We start from the raw sequence: 23,415 nt of genomic DNA, 5'->3' as shown, positions 1-23,415 counted from the left end.
AAGTTCCCCTAAAGCATGATGCTAATTATTTTGAGGGTTATAAATGTATATAAGTGAATCCCTTTTTTTCTCTAATGATAGAGTAACAGTCACTTTAAATCCCCTGGACATGTTCATTATACCTCTACCCATAAAGAAAGGTGTAGACACCTTGGAACTATTTGAGTGTTACTCTTGGAAGAATGGCAAAGAGCCCCCTCATATACCAACCATAGTTTCCTCTGAAAAAGAGTGTGAAGAATGCTTTATTCAGGCTTTTGTCTTTTGAGAGTTTAAAAGAAGCCTCAGGGAGGAGAGAGGAGTTGTGCTTGATCTCCTGGGGCAACAGGAGGTCCATGTATGTGAACTGACACAGCTGAATCTTAGAAGTGATAGCTGTGAAAGCCCAAGCAGCGCGCTCCTGTCAAGTCATATATGATGAGTTTTCAGAAAGGCAGTCAAACAGGATGGCAAGTCCCTCTTGTCATACACATACTTCTCTGAAACACACAGCTCGCATGGTTCTTAAAGGAAGAGCTCCAAGAGTGTTATCCTTCATTTTTTCTTACCTATAAAGTGATGGTGGATGTTGACAGAGAATAAAGGGGTTAATCAGAGAAAAAGAATGTTAACAGAAGCAGCTGAAAATATGATCTTAATTTAATGTTCTTCAGTACATGGAAGAGTTTATATTTGTTACATGTATAACAATCAGTCTTGACAATTTATGATAGAGTAGGAAAGATAACACTAGTGTTATGATAATATGGGAAAATGCGTGGTTGGAACCATAAGAGTGAAACAAACCAAACATCATAAATATTGAGAAAAGAGAGAAAGGAGCACATGAATGGGGAGTAGAGCAAGCATCATGCATTTAGAGGACAGAGCAGGACTGTCATGTTTTTACTCATTCCGAATGGAGTAAAAGAGAAACTGGTGAGCTAAACTTTCCCCAAGCGCTGAATTGGTGGCAATTGATGACCAGGCAAAGAAGACTCACAACAGCCCTGTGAACTTACTTGCGGAAGCAGTGAGCTGCTGTGAGCAGCCATGTGTTACTGATGAGGCTGGCTCCACACTGATGACCTGCCCCTATGAGCTGGAGACTGGCCTGCCATGGCCACTCTCCTTCCATGGCTGTTTCCCTCCCTTGGACAATCCTTTCAGTAGAAGAGGATGCTGGTAAAGGCATGTTTGAAGATGTCATCCTTATTCCACAGCCTGTCACAGAAATACATGTTAGCTTGTTTTCATGAAAAGGAGGACAAAAGAGCATACACTGATTCGCATTGGGTGCACATGCTTTGGCAGTTGCTTGTGCCTACTGTTCTTCAACCTTTTCCTGGGACTGGGCCCTCAGTGCTGAGTGTTAGTCTGCAGGGGTCCTTCTGATCCTGTTGAGGTTCAGAAGAAATATTGATTAATCCATCAAGGCATCCAGTCTGGGGATTAACTTCTTGTCTCTCCCTATTAAGCATATATGGATGGATAAATAGAGAGGTAGATAAGTAACTTATTGGGCATTAAAAACATACAGGTCCTCTGCTAAGTATTTGGATTTATTTATAGCAACAGACTTCTCAGATGAGAAAACTGCATCTTGGAAAGAGAACATAAATTTCTGGAGGTCACTCAGCTGGTGAGTGACATAAAATAAGGAGGATCTACATCAAAGCTTGTGTTCTTGCTCCTGAGAGAGGGCCCAGTGCTGAATACAGGTCATGATTCTCCCTTGACATGAATTTATACATTGTCTTTGCAAGCCTTGAATTTAAAGTCTTAATAATGACCCTTTTTGGTTTTCTAAAACTTGAAACACTAGTTTTTAAAAAATTCTGATTCCCTGACAACAAACCTTTAATTTGTTAGAGCTCAAATCAACCTTAATAAGACTTGAAAGAATATTGATATATTTTATTAATGTAACTTTTATTTTCATTTTTTATTTATTTTTTAAAAGATTTTATTAATCTTTTAAGGAGGTGGTAAGGGGAGAGGAGGGACAAAGAGGAAAGAAGAGGGACAAGCAGACTCTGTGCTGAGCCTGGAGCCTAATGTGGAGCTCCACCTCATGACCTTAAGATCTTGATCTGAGCCAAAATCAAGAGTCAGACACTTAACTGACTGAGCCACCGAGGTGCCCTTATTTTTATTTTTTGTAAATAAGCTCTGTACCCATTGTGGGGCTCAAACTCATGACTCCAAGATCAAGAGTTGTGTGCTCTACCAATTGAGTCATCCAGGCACCCCTATTAATATACCTTTTAATTATTTATATTTTTATTAAAAATGCTAGTTTTTTTCAAAGAGGAATTTTCTTCCAGAAACTTGTTAAAAATAGATGCCTGAAATCATATTTATAGATTCATCATAATTCCCTCAGAGTCAAATAGCTCCAGTTTAAAGTGACCATAAAATTGAACAAATGGAATTTCTAGGGTAATATAGTGTCTTATTGGTAGTGCCTAATACTTACTTCCTCTCCCACCTTCCTCTTATAATATACATGGAAGTAATACTAATATACATAATATCTACTAGTTTTGAGCAAAAACCTTGTATTCATGTTACATATATTTTCTCTGATTTTCATAATAGCTCTCTCTGATAGGTGTCATCTTCATTTGTAGATGAAAAGTCTGAGTCAATGGTATTTTTCAAAGGCAAAAGGAGCAAAATCACCACAACTTGAGGAAAGATAAGACAAAAATTATAAATTCTGATAGAAACTACAATATCCATCGGGGTTTGAAAGTAACTTTTTGGACTACCCAAACTCTATCAAGCCTGTGAACTAGAATTGTGTGGAGAAATCCTGGTAAGCTCTGACAAAGATTTTGGCTCACTGCTATTGTGATTTCCCAGCCCAGGAAATAAAACCACACCGCACTTGTTCCTAGCCAACCAGAAACTACAGTTTAAATTATCCCATTGTGACTCAAACACTTTTCTTCCTCTGTATCTATGCAGAAGCCACATTTCTTGGCATACCATCCTACCAAGAGATATAGGACAAATGAGAAATTCTATGAAAATGTAGTGGTCTCAATGTGAACCCCTCAAATTTATGTTAAAATCCTAACCCTTAGAGGTGATAGTATTTGTATGTGGGGACTTTGGGAGATGCTTAATTATGAGGGTGGGGCCCTCATTAATGGGATTAGTGCCTTATTAAAGAGTCTCCAGAGAGATCCATAGCCCTTTCTGCTCATGGCATGATAATACTTTATTTTTTTAAAGTTTTTTTTTAAATATTTTATTCATTTATTCATGAGAGACACACAGAGAGAGAGGCAGAGACACAGACAGAGGAAGAAGCAGACTCCATGCAGGGAACCTGACGTGGGACTCGATCCCAGGACTCCAGGATCATGCCCTGGCCCGAAGGCAGGTGCCAAACCACTGAGCCACTCTGGCTGCCCGCATGATAATACTTTAAATCCGTGTTGGAAGAGGTCCCCCACTTGACCATGCTGGCACCTTGATCTGAAACTTCCAGCCTCCAGAACTGCGGGCAATCAATTTCTGCTGTTTATAAACTACCCAATCTATGATATTTTGTTACAGTACCAAGAAACTGAGATGCCTCATGAAAGCAATTTAAACAGTGAAAGGAAGAGTACTGACATCAGTAAATGCTGCATTTGGTGGTGCAAAGGGGGAGGTTGATGTAGTTTTCATAAACTCTGTATATAAGATCAAAACTTAAGCCTGCATCTAATGGTATAGTATGGTTAGGGCCGCTCAAATCAAATGATATATAAACTCAGAAGACAGACATATCTCTGAAAGTTATTTCCTACAAAACATTTTAGGACATGTGTTTGGTACCAACCAAGTTGAACAAGAAAATATGATCTTAATTTAATAAAAGCAGCCAAACATAAGGGAGAGAATAATCAGTGAGGAGACAAAACACAAGAGATGTCTATAATTAAATAAAATTCAACAAATCATAGACACGTCATACAGATATGAAATCCACATGGGAGAAGAGAAAAAGTTACACCAGACAACAGAGATAAGGGTTGTGGGGAGCAGAGAATTGATAAGATCTTTCTGAATGCAGAGAAAGTGACCTGAAATGGATCTAGAAATAATGATTGATACAGAGCACAGAAAATGGAATTCAAATAAATCATTTGTGTTCCTGAGGGGGGCAGAAAAGGACAACTGGAATGGAAATCAATCATCAGATTTATAATGGAAGAACATTTTTCCAGAATCAGGAAAAAAAAAAACAGTATACAGATTGGAAACATTCAAAATGTCCTAGTCAAAATTCAGTGCAAAATATACTTACATCTAGCTTTCTTGGGATAAGTTACAGGATAAAGATTTCCTACATTCATCCCAGAACAAAAGAGATAACCTACATAAGAATAAAAATTGCAGCAGCCTTAGATTTCTCCACTACAACAAAACACTAGTAGAAAGTGGAACAATGTGTATAGAATTTATAAGGGAAAGTGGATGACCCAACAATCCTGTAAGAAGTTGAGATAAAGGAAATGGGATGGGGAAGGCAGAAAATGTGCATGCCAGATATTTCAGCAAAAACACAAGAAAACTGAGATATTTCAACAGGAAAAAGCCTAACTACTTACCACCTTAAAACATTCTTTTGAATTGTGAGAGAAAATAAAAAGAGAAATACTTAAAGATAATATTTTAAAAAACAATATTAGTTACAAAACTTATAATAGCAAGAATTCTATGAAATTTGTGGGATTTTTTTTTATTACATCCTGCAAGTCATAAAACTTGAAATTGTAGGGGCATCTGAGTGGCTCAGTCAGTTGAGTGATCAATTCTTGATTTAGGCTTAGTTTGTGATTTCAGTGTCCTGGGATCAAGTCCTGTGTAGGGATCCATGCTCAGTGGGGAATCTACTGAAGATTCTCTCTCTGTGTGCCTCCCCTCTGTGCTCTCTCTCTCTGCCTCTCTAAAATAACTTTTTAAATCTTTAAAAAAAAAAAAAAGAAAAAAAACCCTTGAAATTATATTTGGTGTAAATTATAAATTTAAATGCTTGAAATATTTAAAATAAGCAATAATAAAAGCATCAACTGTTTGGTTCACAAAAACAAAAGATGAGCAAAAAAGGCTTTATAAATTCTACTTCTAACTTTTCTGTGGCTTTTATTCATTATCTTTGCTATGAAACAGACAGTTAATTGTGGGTTTTGGAACTTACGGCTGTTGAGAAGATTTCTCATCTTTTTGCTGTCAATAGCTGGAATAAACAAAACATTAAATTACTTGGTAGAAGAACATATCCCTGTTTTTTATGTGATTTTGTTCAAATAGTCACTATAAGAAATGCTTATTATCCAAAGCATCCATCTTTTAAGAGGGTATGAGATTTTTCATAGCCAAGTAATATATACATAATTCTGATTTGATTTGGTCCAAAATGTATAATTTTACTTTAAAATGAAAAGACAACACTGTTGTTTTCTAACTTTTGCTATGAGATCTGAAAAAGAAATGAGGAAATTAGGAAAGAATGGTAAGGATAAATGTCCCTGATTGCCTTCTTTGGAGGTTCCGGTATAACTTGCGTAACAACCTCCAATTCCCATCACAACTGGTGCTCACTATATTAAATGTACCAGCCTATTTGTGTCAGGCATGACCCTGGTGGCCAGTGTTGAAAGGGAAGCTCCAGGGAGCTAAGGGCATCATAGGCCCCCCACAGCCCAGGTGGTAGCCCTGGTCTACAAAGAATAGGCTTTCAGTCAGTGCAGGTTGCTGGCCTTCTCTTGCTAAGGATTCTTCCTCATGATGAATATTGTAGAAGGTTCCAGGTGAGGCCCAGGCATGAGAGGCATGAAGGTTTTTGACATCCAGCCAGTCCAAGAGCCCCATCAATACTACTTTATGCCTCTCTTCTGTGACATCTTTTTCCCTTCAAACTTCTGTTTGTGTTCATTTAAGTTTAGTTTCATTGCATTTGTTTGATGTTTGTTTTGTTTTGTTTATTTGACAGAGAAATTAGGGAAGTATATGATGGTTTCCTCAGGAACACTGACTTCCTCAAGAGAGGGATGTGAGCACCAAACCCTACCAGAGGTTTCGGGGATGTTTCACTTCTCCTTATTTAATGAGAGATATATTTGTGGAAGAAAAAAAAATTTGTAGTAGAATTTTTGTTATTGAATATTGTCATAGAATATAGTTATTTTGATACTAAAACAACTGTGTAATAAAAAGTCAGTGTACATAACCAAGAAGTCTGAAAAATTATTTTTTTAAAAAATTGTAAAAATTATTTTTTAAAAAATTGCAAAAAATACCCCCCGCCCCTTTAACATATCTTTTATGATGGATATTTTATTGTAGCATAAATGATCCTGCATTAGGGGCAAATATATTACCAGGAATTGAAATTTAATTTAAGATTGCCATTTATAGAATGCTGAAAAATATGTTTTACTTTGGAATATAATTAACACGTAAGGTGGATACCATATTCTTCACTATTTCTAATTACTTCATGAAAGTTGCCATTAATGTGTGTGAGGCTTCTATCCCAAAATGGACTTTAAGGATTTTCCTGATTTCTAACAGTGAAGAAATTACCTTTAGACAATATTTTTCTTAAATTCATTGATGCTTCAGGGAGAAAAGACTTTCCAGTCCAAAGGGCAAGACTTATTTCTTGATAATAAATCAGAAGTAGCTGCCCTTGCAGTACTTAATCTGAACAGTGAACACTACTGGACACCTATTATGTGTAATACTTACGCTAGCATTTGGGGGGAGGGGTAAGGAACTAAAAAGACACACTACCTGACCTTGAACTTAGCATTTGAAACACATTATTATGCCTCTCAGTTTGGATTCCAAGCTGTGAAGTAATTTTAATTTCTTAGCGTTTTTACCTCATTTTCTTCTACTTTCAGGGAAAAACAAAAGTTTTCTGATTTTGTTTTGTGAGAAATAAATAAAGGAAATAAATGACCCATCATTTTAAACTGGAAATAACCTACAGAACTTCACAGATCATGTCAATGGTTCACCCTCCAGATTTAAATCTTCATAAAGATGTTTGTTTCCCTGATACTGTAGAAGCTAACCCCCAGAACTGACCTGTAAAGACCTCTGGGAGTCAGAACACCTGTGCTTAATTTTGGCCCCAAGGCTTCCTAGGTCCATGACTTAAATCTTCCTTGAGTCTCAACTTCCTTAAAATGGTGAAAATTATACCTACCCTCTCATGCTTTTGAAAAGATCCAACATTATATATGGGGAAAAACTTAGAAACCTTAGCAAAAGCCCTCATCAAATATGAAAATAAATTCCTAAAATTAAACTTTGCCTTGTAGTGAATTTTTATTTTAGTTTTATTCCACACCAATATGTGTGTATCAGTGGTAAAGTCTTAAAATGGGAGAAGACATTGATCTAAATTCTTATGAAAAATAAAGAGGATTGCAAGGGAACCACAAAGATGGTAAAAAGACTTACATGTGAGTGTAAAGGATGGTCTGTTTATAGTCAAAGGCAACTGCTTTGTCTTCAGACTTTCAGATAAAATCCTTTCAATTTTTTTCTTAATTCCCTCAGCACTATCAGTAGATGGGTATCGAAACATGAGCACCATAAGAATTTTCATACCGTGTTCATCTGGGCTGAAAGCAAAAAAGCAGATAAAGCCACCTCTCTAGTCATTAACTATTTTTATCTATTAAGATTCATATTAAATTTTTAAAAAGAGTGGATGAAATAGGTGTACATCAGATTTCTAAATTATTTCTAGAAATACTAGCTCAGATACATAGCTGAAAAAATTTGTTCTTCCTCCTTACTTAGCTCATAATCTGCAGGGGGGTTGGGAAAAGAGATGTTCATGAAATCATGCTTCATACGCACTTGTTTAAATTTAATTTGCTTTTTTAAGACAGTCTGGACCATCATAATCAACATCATTTTTCAATAGTGAAATGGCAGAGACTATGTTTTTTGTACATGAAACCCAGTTAACGTTTGCCTCTTGAGTACAAAGCTAGATTTCATTTCCTGGCCTCCTTTGCAGTTCATTGAAACTCTAGTGAATTCTGGACAATGGAATGTGGACAGAAATGACATACCCCACCTCCAACCTGGCCTCTGTAACCTCCCATACCATCCTTCATACTTTCACTTTTCCCGTATTGCCAACCAGATGCAGAATCCAGTAGGCAATTCCATTCTACATCCCTCCTAGCATCCACATCTCTGTTGCCACTTCTGACTCTTTGGACTATGTTATGGAGATGGAGTAAACCTTTACTGTGTTAAACCATTTATATTTTGGGACTTGATGGTCAGTTAATATGTGTTTTTAAGGGGATAATTATTGAAAGCACTTATTAAAGGAAATCCTTTGATAAAGGGATCACATATTATACTGTAATGTATAGGTCTAGAAAGCCTCCAGTTGCCCTTCAGAGGAAAATTTAACCTTAAAACAAAGAATCAGAGAAGGAAGGAAGGAGGGAGGGAAGAAAGAAGGGAGAAAGTAAAGAAGGAACAAAAGTGGAGAGGGGGAGAGAAGACAAGGCAGGAGCTCCCTAACCATGTGTATATGTACTTTACCATCAAGAAGTGAAGCAGACAAGTACGTATTACAAATATTTATATTTGAATATGGATTGATAGCCAAAGAAAAAGTTTAAAATTTTCCATCAAAATGGGTAGAAAATCTCTCTCTCTCTCTCTCTCATGAATAAAATAAATAAAATTAAAAAAAAAAGAGTGGGGGGTGTCTGGGTGGCTCAGTAGTTGAGTGTCTGCCTTTGGCTCAGGTCGTGATCCTGAGGTCCTGGAATCGAGTCCCACATCGGGCTCCCTGCAGGGAGCCTGCTTCTCCCTCTGCCTGTGTTTCTGCCTCTCTCTGTGTGTTTCTCATGAATAAAATAAATAAAACATTTTTTTAAAATGGGTAGAAAACAAGATATATTATTCCAGTAAATGTCAAGCATTTTGGACATGATATAAAAAGTATATTCAAGATGGATTCTAATAATTTATTTGAATCTCTTACAACAAACATGTTCAATTTATATTACTGCCTTTTAGCAGAAGTAAAAATGAAAAGGTATTAGAAATAATAAAAATGCAATGGCATTAAGGAAAAACGTTATTACACAGAAAGTCGTGATCTGTTGTTGGTTAAGCTTAGAATGAGGATAATTAAAAAGAGCTGATCTAAATTCTCGTTAGCCCTGAGCTGAAGGAGCAAGTGTGTCACCTGTGCCATTCCTCCCCTTCCAATGTCTACTTTGACATTGCCTCTTGACATTGGGCATTTTACCTCTTCTTATTGTGACTGGGAAATGCCTATGCAGCATAAGGTGGACTGCTCAGGATTTATGAAGTATCTATATTTCTGCAAAGATTTGCCTGGGGGAGGTGGGCAGTCATGTTAATCAAGTGTTTCTCAAGGGTACGGCTGTGAAGTTGTGAACTAAGTTTACATACCTCAGTTTGATAACATGAGATTTGATAAACCGACCTCCTCCAGAAGAACGTCGAAATATCCTAGACATCTGGTTAGAAAAATTAAATGAGAGAAGTATTAGTTATGGAACAGTTAGTTACTTCTTGGTTTTTCTAGAGTTGAGGCAAAGACAATCTTGGTTTATTCCCAGATTGGAACTGGTTTATCATAGTGGTAAGACTAAAAGAGATTTTAATAGAGATTTTAATCCTTGCAGAAATGAAAACTTTAACAAAATCGTTACAGTTATCCTGTAAAAAAGGATAAAAACAATATTTACCTCATAGAGTTTTTTTGGAGATTAAATGAAGTAATGTTTATCACACATTTCACACCTTACCTGGCATACAGTAAACTATTGATAATGTTCATTTTGACTATTGTCAAGTGAATTTAAGTATCTGTGCTATTTTTAAAGGCAGCATAGCATCCTCACTTTTAATTTAATTTAATTAATTTATATTTTTGAGAGGGAGAAAGAGAGTGAACATGAGCAGGGTGGGGAGGTGCAGAGGGTGAGAGAGATAATCCCAAGCAGGCTCTACACCCATTGAGGAGCCTGATGCGAGGCTGGATCTCATGACTCTAAGATCATGCATGACCTGAGATGAAATCAAGAGTTGGACGCTTAACTCACTGAGCCACCCAGGCACCCCAGCATCCTCACTTCTAAGAAAGCCCACACTAAGTTTGTTTTATTCTTAAATGTGGCACCTAGTCCCCCATTTGTATTAACTCGTTGCTCTCTTAAATGATTATCCCATTACTAGAGCATTTGTCACAATAAGAAACAATGTGTGTTATTTGACTCTGACACCCTCACTTGTGAGTCACCTCTCCGTGGCAGGCAGCCTTTCACAACTCCTATCAGCTTTGGGAATACGTTTCACCACCCTTCATGGGGTCAGCATTTCATTACTCAGCTTTTCCAGCCTGTGACATTGAAGGATTTAGATGCTCAGTGAGCTGATTTCCCAGGACCTAATTCCCGAAAGACTATTGAGGTAGTGCCTCACAGGAAGAAGCACTAGACTGAGAGCCAGAAATCAGAAATTATAAGTCCACATAAGTTTACATAAGACCCACCTTCCTGGTAAATCTTGCACCCCCAGTACTACACCCTCTGGGCAGAGGGAATATTGCCTCCCACCCCACAAGATTTCTCCCTCTCCCTGACTCCTTTAAACTAGTAACAATGCTCAGTAGACTTTACCTACTAAATATTGAATCTCCCTCCCTTCACCTAATTCCACTATGGTCTAAGATCAACTCCTCCAAAACTTGTGCCTGGGCCTCTAGCGCCTCGTTGGCATGTTTATGTGATTCTACTCTGTCCTTTCTCCTCTCAGTTGCTCCCCAGCAATGCTACCAACCAGGTGATATGCCTGAAGTGCAAAACTGAGTATGTTACACTCCTGCCTCAAGCTCTGTGCTTCCCTTAGTGTGAGCTCCACAGTCTTACGCTTTCATTAGCCCTTGCCCCACCCCTACCTTCAAAGGCTATTTTCTTATCTTCCGAACTACTTGCTCTTTCCTAATCTCACTAGACTGGTTCATACCTCTATGGCTTTGCACATTCATTTCCTTCTTCCTACAATGCACTTTTTTTTCCCCTCTAGCAATTCCTTTAATGACAATTCTGTCAGTATCCAGACACTCCGGTGACAAATAAGTTTTCTTTGACTTGCCCTCCCCAAAGTTCAACACTCCCTTATTTGGGCCACCCCAGCATCATACCAGTGTGTTCCTTTCCCATACAGTTGTTCCTTTCCCACTCTGGCCTGTGAGCTATATGATGGTAGGGAGTGGGTCTGATCCATCTTTTTATCTTCAGTGTTTTGAACACTGCCTGGCCCACAGTAAACATTCAATGCATGTGGGCAGCCCCGGTGGCTCAGCGACTTAGCGCTGCCCTCAGCCCAGGGTGTGATTCTGGAGACCCCAGATCGAGTCCCATGTAGGGCTCCCTGCATGGAGCCTGCTTCTCCCTCTGCCTGTGTCTCTGTCTCTGTCTCTCTCTCTTTCTCTCTCTCTCGAATAAATAAATAAAATCTTAAAAATATATATAAATCAACAATATGGTAAAGAGAAGAAGATAATAACACACTGTTCTGTTTTTTCTGCAAATCATGTTGCCAAGTATAAATAGAAATCCACGGGAGGGCAGCCCTGGTGGCCCAGCGGTTTCAGCCTGGGGTATGATCGTGGAGACCCTGGATCGAGTTTCATGTCAGGCTCCCTGCATGGAGCCTGCTTCTCCCTCTGCCTGTGTCTCTGCCTCTCTCTCTATCTCTCTGTCTGTCATGAATAAATAAATAAAAATTTTTAAAAAATCCACGGGAATCTAAAGCAAGGTGGGAGCCAGGAGCTTCCAGTGGTGAAATCCTTTTGTAGGTCACTCCAGGGATCTGGATCACTTCTGAGTGATGATTTCATTAAGCTTCTCTGAGCTCATTTTATTTCCATACCTCAGGGAACAGGGAGAATGTCCAATGTTAAGGTCTCTAGCACTTTATATACGTGTCTTCTGAAATTCTGAACTGTACACATGATAGCATTTGGGGAAAGACTTTGATTCTGTCAGACCAGAGTATAAGAAAGTACTAAGACTCTACTCAAACTAAAATGTGATTCGGAGCAAGACTATCTTCCCCTGAGGAGTCAACCTCTGTTTAAAAATGGGTGAATTCTTGGTACAGTACAGTATTGGTGTGACTAATAATAGCTTACTTGTACTAAGTCCATACTACGGGGTATGCATTGAGCCAGTTCCTTTGTTTAAACCTCATACTACTTAGAAGTAAAGTATTTTTTAAATTCTCATCAGCCTTATTTTAAAGATGAAGAAACTATATCACGACACCCAGGTAAACTTCTCTAAGGTGGCATAGGGAGTGCTGGTTCTGGCACATGAACCGAGGAAACCTGGCTCTAGAGCTTGTGTTCCTAAGTATATTAAGTGACACTGAAGATCCTGAGTTTCTTATATACCTGATGACAGATGTTTAGGTTGGTGAGGGGTAGAGAAGACCTGTAGCAGGAAACCCTTAAAAAGGCCTCAAATACATCTTTTATTTCCTGAATCCAAACTTTGAAAAAAAAAAAAAAAAAAAAGATCATCTCTTGGGAGTTTTGTTTTGTTTTGTTTTGTTTTTCTGCTTCTGAAAAACTGTTCCTTTTCAGACATCTATTCATCACTATAAGCAATTTCTGGAGAAAATTAACTTACTGCTTATATTTTTCTACTGAGAACTCAGTAATGTTACATTTAGTCCAAATTACAAAAACTAATTATATCCTTCCCTTTTTATGGTCCAAACTAAAGAATAGATTTTTTTTTTTAAATTACTCTGTCTAAACCAAGATAGAATCTAAGCTAAAATGGGAAGAAAATCTCACCTTAAAATCAGATCCCACTTGGAGTCCTTGGTTTGAACTCCAGCATCAAAAAACAAAACGACATGTTTGAAACAATACTTGTGACTCTGACTAATAGTATATCCAGTTACTATCTTCCACAAGCTTGAGCTTGCCCCTTCCCTCTGGCTGGGAACTGCATGCAGATTAAGTCTTCATGAAAGATCAGTAGTTACTGGATGCCAGCTAGGGAATCCCTTTCCAGGTCCACCCATGAAAATAAGTCAGGCAAGTTCTGCAGATTTTCTGCGACTGTCAGGGGAATATGTAACAACAGAGGGTGAATACACCAATAAAACAAATCCGTTGTCCCTTTCTTCTCCGGGAAAACTTCCTGCTAGCTCAAAGGGATTTTTCCTTCCTCTGAACTCTTAAAATACTTTTTGTTCACATCATATATATTTGACAATTGTATTCTGTACTATGACAGCTCTCATACTGCCATATCATCTTGTTTTCTAATCTATCTAGTTTCTATTTTTTTCTGTGCACAGGCTTTCATACGTAAACCATAATACAAACTCCAATAAGGAAGAGACTATACTATTTAGACCTTGGCATTCTTCACAGTCTTGCACAAAATAGGTGCACAATAACATTTTCTTTAACTGATTCTCTAGCTGTGGTTAATCGTAAACAACAGTGCAAAGGGAAAAATGCCAGCTTTTGCATCTCTTCATGACTCCTTTACTATATTCCCTTTCCTTTTTACTCATTTATTTATTCACTCAATGCAATTGATTAGGAATATTATATGCTTAAGGCACTGTGAAAACACTGGATAAAAATCAGTAAACAAAAATCTATGGTCCTTGGACTCATAGAATATATGAGTTGATTACAGACAGTAATCAACAAAAATAAATTAATTACAAGAGACAACTAATATAATAAAGTAATGGAGGAAAATGGCTGGGGGTCTATAGTATATAAGGGTTCTCCAAGAGGGACATTTAAGTGGTATCTGAAAGAGCAGAATGAATAAGCAACAAAAAGAGTAAGATCATGAGACAATCTTCCGGGTAAGAAGAACAGAATGTGCAAAAAGAAGGCCAATATGGTTAGAAAACAGGAAGCAAGGAAGAGAGTGTAGACACTGGGGGAATAATAGTCAGAGCCAGGGCACTAAGTTCCTTGGAGGACTTCACAAAAAGCTTGGATCTTATTCTATGCACATTTGGAAGCCACTTATGAAATTTTAAGCAAAATAATATATAATATGTTTTTAAAGGGTCATGTAGACAAGATATTAGAAGTGGCCTGAGTGGAAGCAATGATTTTGGTGAGCTACCTATTTGAGGTAATGCATTAGCTAGCTCCAGGATGGAGACAGTGAATTAGAATTAGAAACATCACTTGTGAATGGACTAGACATGAGGATGAGGGAAAATAGTATTCTAGCAACTAGATGGATGTGATGTCATTTGTTGAGTGGAAAGAAATAGGAATTAGAGAGTGAGAAAGGGAACAACTTCTAAGAATTGGATTTAGATATAACATCAAGATGCCTGTGAGATATCCAAGTGGAAATTTCAAGTAGACCATTGAATGTACAAGTCTAGAGTTCAGAGATATGTGGGTTAGAGATTAAAATTTTAGAATTAAAGTTATTCTATACTCACTGGTACTTCCTCCTACATCCCCTTTTTTCTACTAAGAGAACCCTTTTTTTCCTATAGAGAACTCATTCCATATGGTCCAGGTGGAGCTAAACTTGCCCCTTCTCCCATTTACCACAAAGGTGGCACAGGTTTATTCTCTTGGTCACAGTGATTAGTGTAGGGTTGAGGAGATATTCCAATTTTGGCCAGCTAGATTGGTTCTTCAAATTTTCCTACAAGTGCTATTATGAAAAATTGTCTTTTCCTGCTTCAGTTAATACCTGGAAACGTGTGAATATAAAGTACATGTAAGCTATGTCATCTGCCACATGGAGAAAGCTTGACATTATTTGTGCCTCTGAATCCCACCATACCTGAATTCAAATGAATCTCTAGATTTTTCCAATAATCTTCTTGCCCTCCTTCCTCCCTTTCTCATATCTTTTTTCCTCCCTCCCTCCCCCTTCTTTCTTTCCTTCTTTATCTTTGATGTGTTCATTGGGTTTCTGCTTTCTACCCAAACTGTCCTGTTTATTATGAGAATTTACAGAGCAACAAAAGAAAAAGAAGCAAAATCAGGATGATGTCTTGGATGATCCAGAGGCCTAGGCCAGTGGGAATTTTATTGTCGCCTACAAGCAAATAAAATTTTTCCTCTTTCTTAGGAAATTTATTTAGAAGCTGACTTCACTCACAGATGATGAACTGTGGTAAAAAAAGGAATTGTAGCAGATATTTTTCCCTATCTAAACTACATTTACTGGGCAAGTGCACTAATGCTCCAGGATCTATAAGTGTTGATTGGTAATAGCTCACACCAACACTTCTCCAGAGACTTGCCCTTGCCTGACTTGAGCACCTTACTTACCGATGTCTGGGAGCTTGTGTCCACTTTCCTTGGGCAGTCCTTATTGGTGTAACACAAACAGCCCAGGCCTCTTACCTCTAAGTGAAATTACCTCTGTGATGTAATTTAGTACTAACCTTTTGGATTATTCGGAGCATTGATTTTCAAAGTGAAGCTAATGATTCATTGAGGCTGCAAAAGGTATTCAAACTTTGTTTATATTTATTTTTAAATTAAAAAACAAGTTTTCATAGCACTGGCCTTTAGGTGTGGAATCTACAGAAAGTGCACTAATTATTGAATGTCTCCAAGAGGAAAGTGAGGATCAGTCTGTATTAGAATGAGAAACCAGCTCAGTGCTGGTCTTAGAATAGGTACTCAGTAATTCCTTGCTATATTACATTGAATTAAATAGTCATACTTCACTCATTGATTTTAACATAATTAAAGTAGTAATTCTTAGTGAGAAAACAATTATTATCTTTTTAAAATTACTGTATTAGTAATTTTAACTCTGCTAATAACAACGGATTGCTTATCAAAATATAAATCCATTTTTCAAACAAAACAGTTCTGTGGCAAAACCTATCACACATCTGGCTCTGAGATTTCAGATGACCCTTGGGGTAGAGAATGACACTAAAGAAAATACTATCTTTAAAAGACTTATGCTGAACATAACATTGGAGCACCTAAATATATAAGACAAGTATTAATAGAAATGTAGGGAGAAATAGGCAGCAATAAAATAATAGTAGAGAACTTTAATATTCCTACTTGAAACAATGAATAGATCATCCAGTCAGAAAGTCAATGCAGAAACAGTGAACTTGAACAATGCTATAAACCAAATGGCCCTAGAGACATGTTAGAACATTCCATCCAAGAGCAGCAAATACACATTCTTCTCAAGTGTGCATGGAACATTCTCTAGGATAGATCATATGTTAGGACACAAAACAAGTCTCAATAAATTTAAGAAGATTGAAAATGTATCAATTATCTTTTCTGATCACAATAGTAAAAACTGGAAATCAGTAACAATAGGAAAATAAGAAAATTCACAATTATGTGGAAATAAAACAACACATTCCTGAGTAACCAATAAGTTAGAGAAAAAATCAAAAGCAAAAAAAAAAAAATCTTTAAAAATAAAAAAAGGCAAAAAATCTTGAGACAAGTGAATATGAATATACAACATGCCAAAACAAGCAATGCAGAAAAAGCAGTTCTAAGAGGGAAGTTTATAATGATAAGCACCTACATTAAGAAAAAAGAAAGGTCTCATGGGGTACCTGGGTGACTCAGTCAGTTAAGTGTCTGTCAAAGTGTCCCTTCAGCTTGGATCTTGATCCCAGGGTTCTGGGATCAAGCCCCTGTGTCATGCTCCCTATTCAGCAGAAGCCTATTTTTTCCTCTCTCTCTCTCCCTGCCCATGCTCTCCCTCACACTCTCTCTCTCAAATAAATACAAAAAATATTTTTTAAAAAAGTCTCAAATGAACAACCTAATTTTATACCTTAAGGAACTAGAAAAAAAAAATCTAAAAACATTCCAAAGTTATCAGATGGAAGGAAATAATAGACCAAAGCAAAAATAAATGAAATAAAGCTAGAAAAATGATAGAAAAGATCAATGAAACTAGGAGTTGGCTTTTGGAAAAGGTAAACAAAATTGACACACCTTTAGTTAGACTAAGAAAAAAAGGGAGAAGAATCAAATAAAATCAAGAATGAAAGAGGAGACATTACAACTGATATCACAGAAATAAAAAGGAAAGGATGATAGGAGACTACTGTGAACAATTATAACCCAACAAATTGGATAACATAGAGGAAATGGGTACATTCCTAGAGCCATGCAACCTATCAAAATCAAGTCATGAAGATACAGGAAATCTGGAGACCAATAACAAAAAAGAGATTGAATAATTTTGCAACAAAGAAAAGTCCAGGACCAGATGGCTTTAGTGGCTAACTCTACCAAACTTTTCTTGAATTGATACCAACAATCTCAAACTCTTCTAAAAAAATCAACAGGGAGAAACACTTCTAAACTCATTTTAGGGATGCCTGGGTGGCTCAGCGGTTGAGTATCTGCCTTTGGCTCACAGCATGATCCCAGTTCAGAGATCAAGTCCCACATCAGTCTTCCTGTGAGGAGCCTACTTCTCCCTCTGCCTATGTCTCTGCCTCTCTCTCTGTACCCCTCATGAATAAATAAATAAAGTCTTTAAAAAAAAAAAAGAACTTTAAACTCATTTTATGAGATCAGTTTTACCCTGATACCAGATGACTACAAGAAAAGTGTAGGCCAATATTCCTGATGGAATATGGATGCAAAAATCCTAAACAAAATACTAGCAAACCAAATTCAACAGCACATAAAAGGTCACACACCATAATCATATAAGTTTTATCCCTGGAATGCAAGGATGGTTCAACATAAATGCATTGATTAAATGTTAATATACCATATTAACTGAATGAAGAGTAAAAATCATATGATCATCTTAATGCGTACAGAAGAAACATTTGATAAAATTCAACATCCTGTCATGATTAAAAACTCTTAATAAATTACGCATGTACCTTAACATAGTAGCTAACATAGTCAATGATGAAAAGCTAAAAGCTTTTCCTTTAATCAGAAATGAGACAAGGATGCCCATTCTCATTACTTCTATTCAGCTCAGTGATGAAAATCTCAGCCAGAGCAATCAGATAAGAAAAACAAATAAAAGCCATCCAAATCAGAATGGAAGAAGTAAAACTCTCTCTGTTAACAGAATGTGCTTACAGTAGAAAACCCTAAAGATTTCACATACCCCCCCCACAAATCTGTGAGAACTTATAAATGGATTCATTAAAACCGCAGAATGCAAAATCAAAATACAAAATTCAGTCCCATTTCTATACACTAATAATGAACTATCTGAAAAAGAAATTAAGAAAATAATACCATTTTCTTTTTTAAAAGATTTTATTTATTTATTTTACTTGAGAGAGAGAGTGAGCATGCATGAGCAGGGGAAGTGGCAGGAAAGGAGAGGAAGAGAATCTCAAGCAGACTCTGAACTAAGCACAGAGCTCAATCTGGGGCTTGATCTCACAACCCAGAGATCAATAATACCATTTTCAATAGTATCAAGAAGAATAAAATATGTAATAGTAAATTTAATCACGGAGGTAAAAGATATGTACACTGAAAATTGTAGAACATTAATGAAAGAAATTGAAGACAAATAAGTGGAAAGATATCCTACATTCATGGATTGGTAGATTTAATATTGTTAAATGTCCATTCTACCCAAAGCAATCTACAGATTCAATATAATCCCTATGAAAATTACAATGCATTTTTCACAGATGGAAAAAAACAATCCTAAAATATATACTGAACCACAAAAGACCCTGAATAGCCAAAGAAATCTTGAATTCTTTGAGGAACAAAGCTGGAGGCATCATACTTCCTGATTTCAAATTATATTACAAGGTTTTAGTAATCAAAATAGTATGGTTTTGGCATAAGAACAGATATATAGACCAATATAACAGAATAGAGTGCCCAAAAATAAAACCATGTATATATGGTCAACTAATCTTTGACAAGGTCACCTAGAATACATAATGGGGAAAGGATAGTCTCTTCAAGAAATTGTCTTAGGAAAACTAATTTTTCACATGCAGAAGAATGAAGTTAGATCCCTATCTCACTCCATATACAGAATCAACTAAAAATAGATTAAAGGCTTAAATTTAAGACCTGAAACCATGAAACTCCTAGAAGAAAACGTAGAGAAAAAGGTCCTTGACATTGGTCCCGGCAATGATTTTTTAGATGTGACACCAAAATCAGGCAAAAAAATAAAGATAAAACACAACAAAAATAAACAAGTGAGATTATATCAAATTAAAAGCTTCTGCACAGCAAAGGAAACCATCAGCAAAATGAAAAGGAATCTATGGAATGGGGGAAAATATTTGCAAATTGTAGAATTATTCATAATAGTCAAGATATGAAAACAACCTAAATATTCATTTGTTGATAAATGGATAAAGCAAATGTGATATATGCACACAATGGAATATTATCCAGCTTTAAAGAAGAAGGAAATCCTGCCATTTACAACATGAATGGATCTGGAAAATTATGCTAAATGAAATAAGACCGACACAGCAAGACAATGCTATATGATTTCAATTATATGTGGAATGTAAAATAGTCAAATTCATAAAGGCAAAAAGGCGAATCATGGTTGCCATGGTGTGAGGGGAGGCATAAATGGGTAGATGATGGTCAAATGGTACAAAGTTTTAGTGTTTTAGTTATACAAGATCAATAAGTTCTGGAGGACTACTACCACAGTGTCTATAGCTAACAATACTGTAGTGTTTATTTAAAATTTGAAACAAGGAGGCTCTTAAGTATTCTTACCACACACACACAAAATAATTAATAATAATATTAATAACAATAATAATAAAAGGGACAGGAGGAAATTTTGGAAGGTGTTGGATATATTTATGTCTTTAATGGTGTTACCACCATCATGGTTTCTTAGGTACATACTTCCCAAACTCATCAAGTTGTATACATTAAATATGCACAGCTTTTTACGTATCAACCATACCTCTGTATGTATTTTAAAATTTGCTGAAGAACAATGATTTAAACTATTAATAATTTGAAATATTATTAAATTATTAAAGATAGATATAATGCTTTATTTACTATCTTGGTCACCAATAAAGAAATCACATTTTCTGGTATGTCCAGCAGTTGACAGAATCCTGAAGTATGAAGGGCACTAAACATTTATTAAAAATACATGAATAAGTGGATAAACAAATTAATTGATGGCTTAATGGCTGGTTGCATAGATGAATGAATGAATCATAGCCTATGCATTTTCACCATTATCTCCCATAATCGTAAAAGTCAAATCCCGGTTTGGAGAGACGCTGAAGGAAATTTTCTAAAGAAAGATTTTTTTTTTAAGTAAGGAAACTGGGAGGGGTGAGAGCTTCAACGTGCTGGAAAAGTTACTGGCGGTGTCTGACAGCAGAAGCAGAGAGAGCTTGGGGCTGGAGAGGATTGTCAGTGAAATCCTCCTTGCCTTTGTCCAGACACACCTCCCAAAGGCTAACCTCAATGGTTTAGCTAAGGTCATCTTCTCCGATATGTTTGGGCTCCTGGAGAACCTCGGCCCATCAGGGCCATCAGAAGAGAACTTCAATATGGAGGCTTTCACTGAGATGATGATGGCCTGGCTTTGTCCACATTCCAAGGAATACAATAGGGGACATGATGCAGAAGCTCTCAGGGCAGTTGAGTGGTGCCAAGAAAAAAGAGAACCTGCAGACTCAGACCTCTGATGCCCAAGGCCTGGTGCCCATCTCCACATAGCCCCTGCAGTGGCCTGAAAAGCTCAAAGAAGAAACTGGGGCCTCTCCTACTGCTGATGCTGGAGATACTCCGCATGAGGCAGTCAGTGCTGAGGAGAAGCTGTTGCCAGGGGTACCTGTACTCCTGAAGGTGTTCCCTCCCTATTCAGTGGAGCAGGCCCAAAGCTCAGAGAAATTTGGAAGAATTTGTGCAGGTGCTGGTAGAGGGGAAGGAGAAGAAGACTCTAGCCTGTACTGACCTCAACCAGGACCTGCCCAGATGCCTCAGAGGCCCTCAAAAGGATGAACTGAAGTCCTTTTTCCTGCAGAAAAAGGACTTCAGTACATGATACAGTACATGATACAGTAAGTACATGATACTGGATAGCACAGAGGATCAGAAGATTTACCAACACATAGCTCCCAGGGAGGCCTCCAAGAAGCTGATCCGATACATTAACAACCAGGTAGTGAGCACCAAAGGGGAGCAATTCAAATATGTGTGGAACCCTGAGCTGAAGGAGATGAAGGCCATACATATTAACCTCATGCTAGCCAGAAAGTAGTTTCCACTGAGGCATTCACCACTCTGTTAGAGCTTTCTAGACTCAGATCCCAGAAGGATGCAGGAGCCCTAATACCCCCACACAGGGCCTGTCCTCACTTATGTCCCCTTTCTCTACACTGTTCTCTTCTCCCTTGCCCCACAGTATTGACCTCTTCTTGGAGCTCCCATAGGCACAGTAAAGGTGGTCCTCAGGGTGGGTGGGGAGGGGGGAAGTAAGGAAACTGGCTTCATAAAAGGAAAGTGAAAGAGAATGAAAAAAATTGCAGTTAAGCAATATAAAAGAATCCTTCACATTTCTGAGGAGGTATTAGCTTAACAGTCTCTGATGACAAAAAACAAAAGGTCAATAAATTGTTGTCATCATAAAAGATATTGGAACTAACCAGAAAAATCGTGCTTGCTTATTATGCACAAATCCACAATGTATAAAATTTTAATTGTATTCATTGTCCTCTGAGAAATTTAAAGTACAATGAGATATAGTGAAAAGGAAAGCATAGAGAAAGAGAAAGGAAAATAAAATATTCAAGAATTTGAATTCTTACGGAAGGACATTTAGTTACAATTACAAGGAGGTAATTCTTATGTAAGGACATTTAGTTTTGATTCTAAAAACTAGTTGATTTTTAAATGGTAAGCTTTGATAACATGCAAATGAGATTTTTGTCTAGGATAGTAGATTAACTATATATTCTCTCCTACTTCTTGAAAATCCCATTAAAATTATGTTAAAGGTATGTAAATAGAGACAAATCTGAGCACTGATAAAAACCAAAGAGATATCTTTAGTAGATGATAGATTTAACTCTTTTCCTAAACTCAACAAATGAAGGAAAAACAACTGACAAAGTAAGATGAGGGAAGTCACAGACTAGAATAGGATTTCTCACCCTCAGCAGTATTGACATTTTGGGCCAGATAAGTCTTTTTTGTAGGGAATTATCCTTGATTTGTAGGGTGTTTTGCAGCATTCCTGGTCTCTAGATACTAGTTGCTAAGAGCAATCCTCCTTCCAGTGTAACAATCAAAAAAGGTCTCCAGAAATTACCAAATATCTGTTGGGAAACAAAACTGCCTCTGATATGAATCACAGAAACACAGCCAAGAAGAAAGTCTATCTTCTCTAAAAACTTCAGGAGACACTCAGCACTCAGAAATACCGACTACAAAAGAGAAGAGGGCATGAAAAGAGATTATGAAAGCCAGTCATATTTCTATACACCAGTAAAAACCAGTAAGAAAATGTTCTTTAAAATGATACCAAATAGCAATGACAAAAAAGGGCCTCTAATATTAAATCTAGCCAAAGATGAATAAGACCTTTAAGGAAAACATTTTAAACCTTTATAAAACTTATGGTAAATATGTATAAATAAATGAAGATGTCAATTATTTCTCTAGACCTCTAGATTTGAAGCAAGTTAAATAAAAATCCTAATATGAAGGTGTGTATCATATGTATGTGTGTGTATTACCTGATATAGAAAAGAAAAGGGTCAATAATAACCAAGTCATACTTAGAGAAGATGGTGATAAATTCAAGTGTACTGGTTGAATGGTGGCCCCCTTAAAAGATACTTCTAAGTCTGGGAACATGTGAATATGACCTTATTTGGCAGATCTTTGCAGATCCTATGCTAAGGATCTCAAGATAAGACCAATGTGATATCCAGAAACATCTTGAATCTAGTGACTCTAATCTAATAATCCAATGCCTTTACTGGACTGGAGAAACACAGAGGAAAAAGTCAAGATGTAGACAGAGATTGCAGCTATCTAACTACATGTCAGAGAATGACTGAAGCTACCAGAAGCAGAAAGAGGCAAAGAAAGATTCTTCCCTAGTGCTTTCCAAGGAAACCAGACATGTCTATACCTTGATTTCATATTTCTGGCTTCCCTAACTGAGAAAATGAATTCCTATTGTTTTAAGCCACTAGTTTATGGTAATTTGGTACAGCAATACTAAGAAACTAATGTAACAGGCATCGACACTTATTGTCAAACTATAGAGGTTAAAACATTGTGGTATTGACAAAATGCAAAACAAGCTGATCAATGGAACTGACTAGAGAGCACAGCAACATCCCAATTCACATATGGAAACTTGACTTGTGACAGAGATG

The 23,415-nt window shown here is 37.0% G+C and overlaps 1 protein-coding gene and 1 pseudogene across 1 annotated transcript in view; one reads left to right on the top strand and one right to left on the bottom strand.

Annotated features, from left to right (window-relative positions):
• The window catches only part of LOC112923648 (transmembrane protease serine 11F), an 89,775-nt gene that overhangs the window by 10,679 nt on the left and 55,681 nt on the right, over positions 1–23,415 (bottom strand). The window contains exons 5-8 of the mRNA XM_072743499.1: positions 9,451–9,518; positions 7,456–7,619; positions 5,180–5,218; positions 1,002–1,203 (exon numbers count right to left, since the gene is read on the bottom strand). Of these exons, the coding sequence (XP_072599600.1) occupies positions 1,002–1,203; positions 5,180–5,218; positions 7,456–7,619; positions 9,451–9,518 (473 nt within the window). The remainder of the gene's footprint in view (positions 1–1,001; positions 1,204–5,179; positions 5,219–7,455; positions 7,620–9,450; positions 9,519–23,415) is intronic.
• Positions 19,589–21,287, top strand: LOC112923624 (CUE domain-containing protein 2 pseudogene; annotated as a pseudogene).

The sequence above is a fragment of the Vulpes vulpes genome, chromosome 2 (genome assembly GCF_048418805.1).
Source record: "Vulpes vulpes isolate BD-2025 chromosome 2, VulVul3, whole genome shotgun sequence".
Classification (NCBI taxonomy): domain Eukaryota; kingdom Metazoa; phylum Chordata; class Mammalia; order Carnivora; family Canidae; genus Vulpes; species Vulpes vulpes.
The sequence above is the reverse complement of the archived record's forward strand: the minus strand, read 5'-3'. Positions and strand labels throughout refer to the sequence as shown.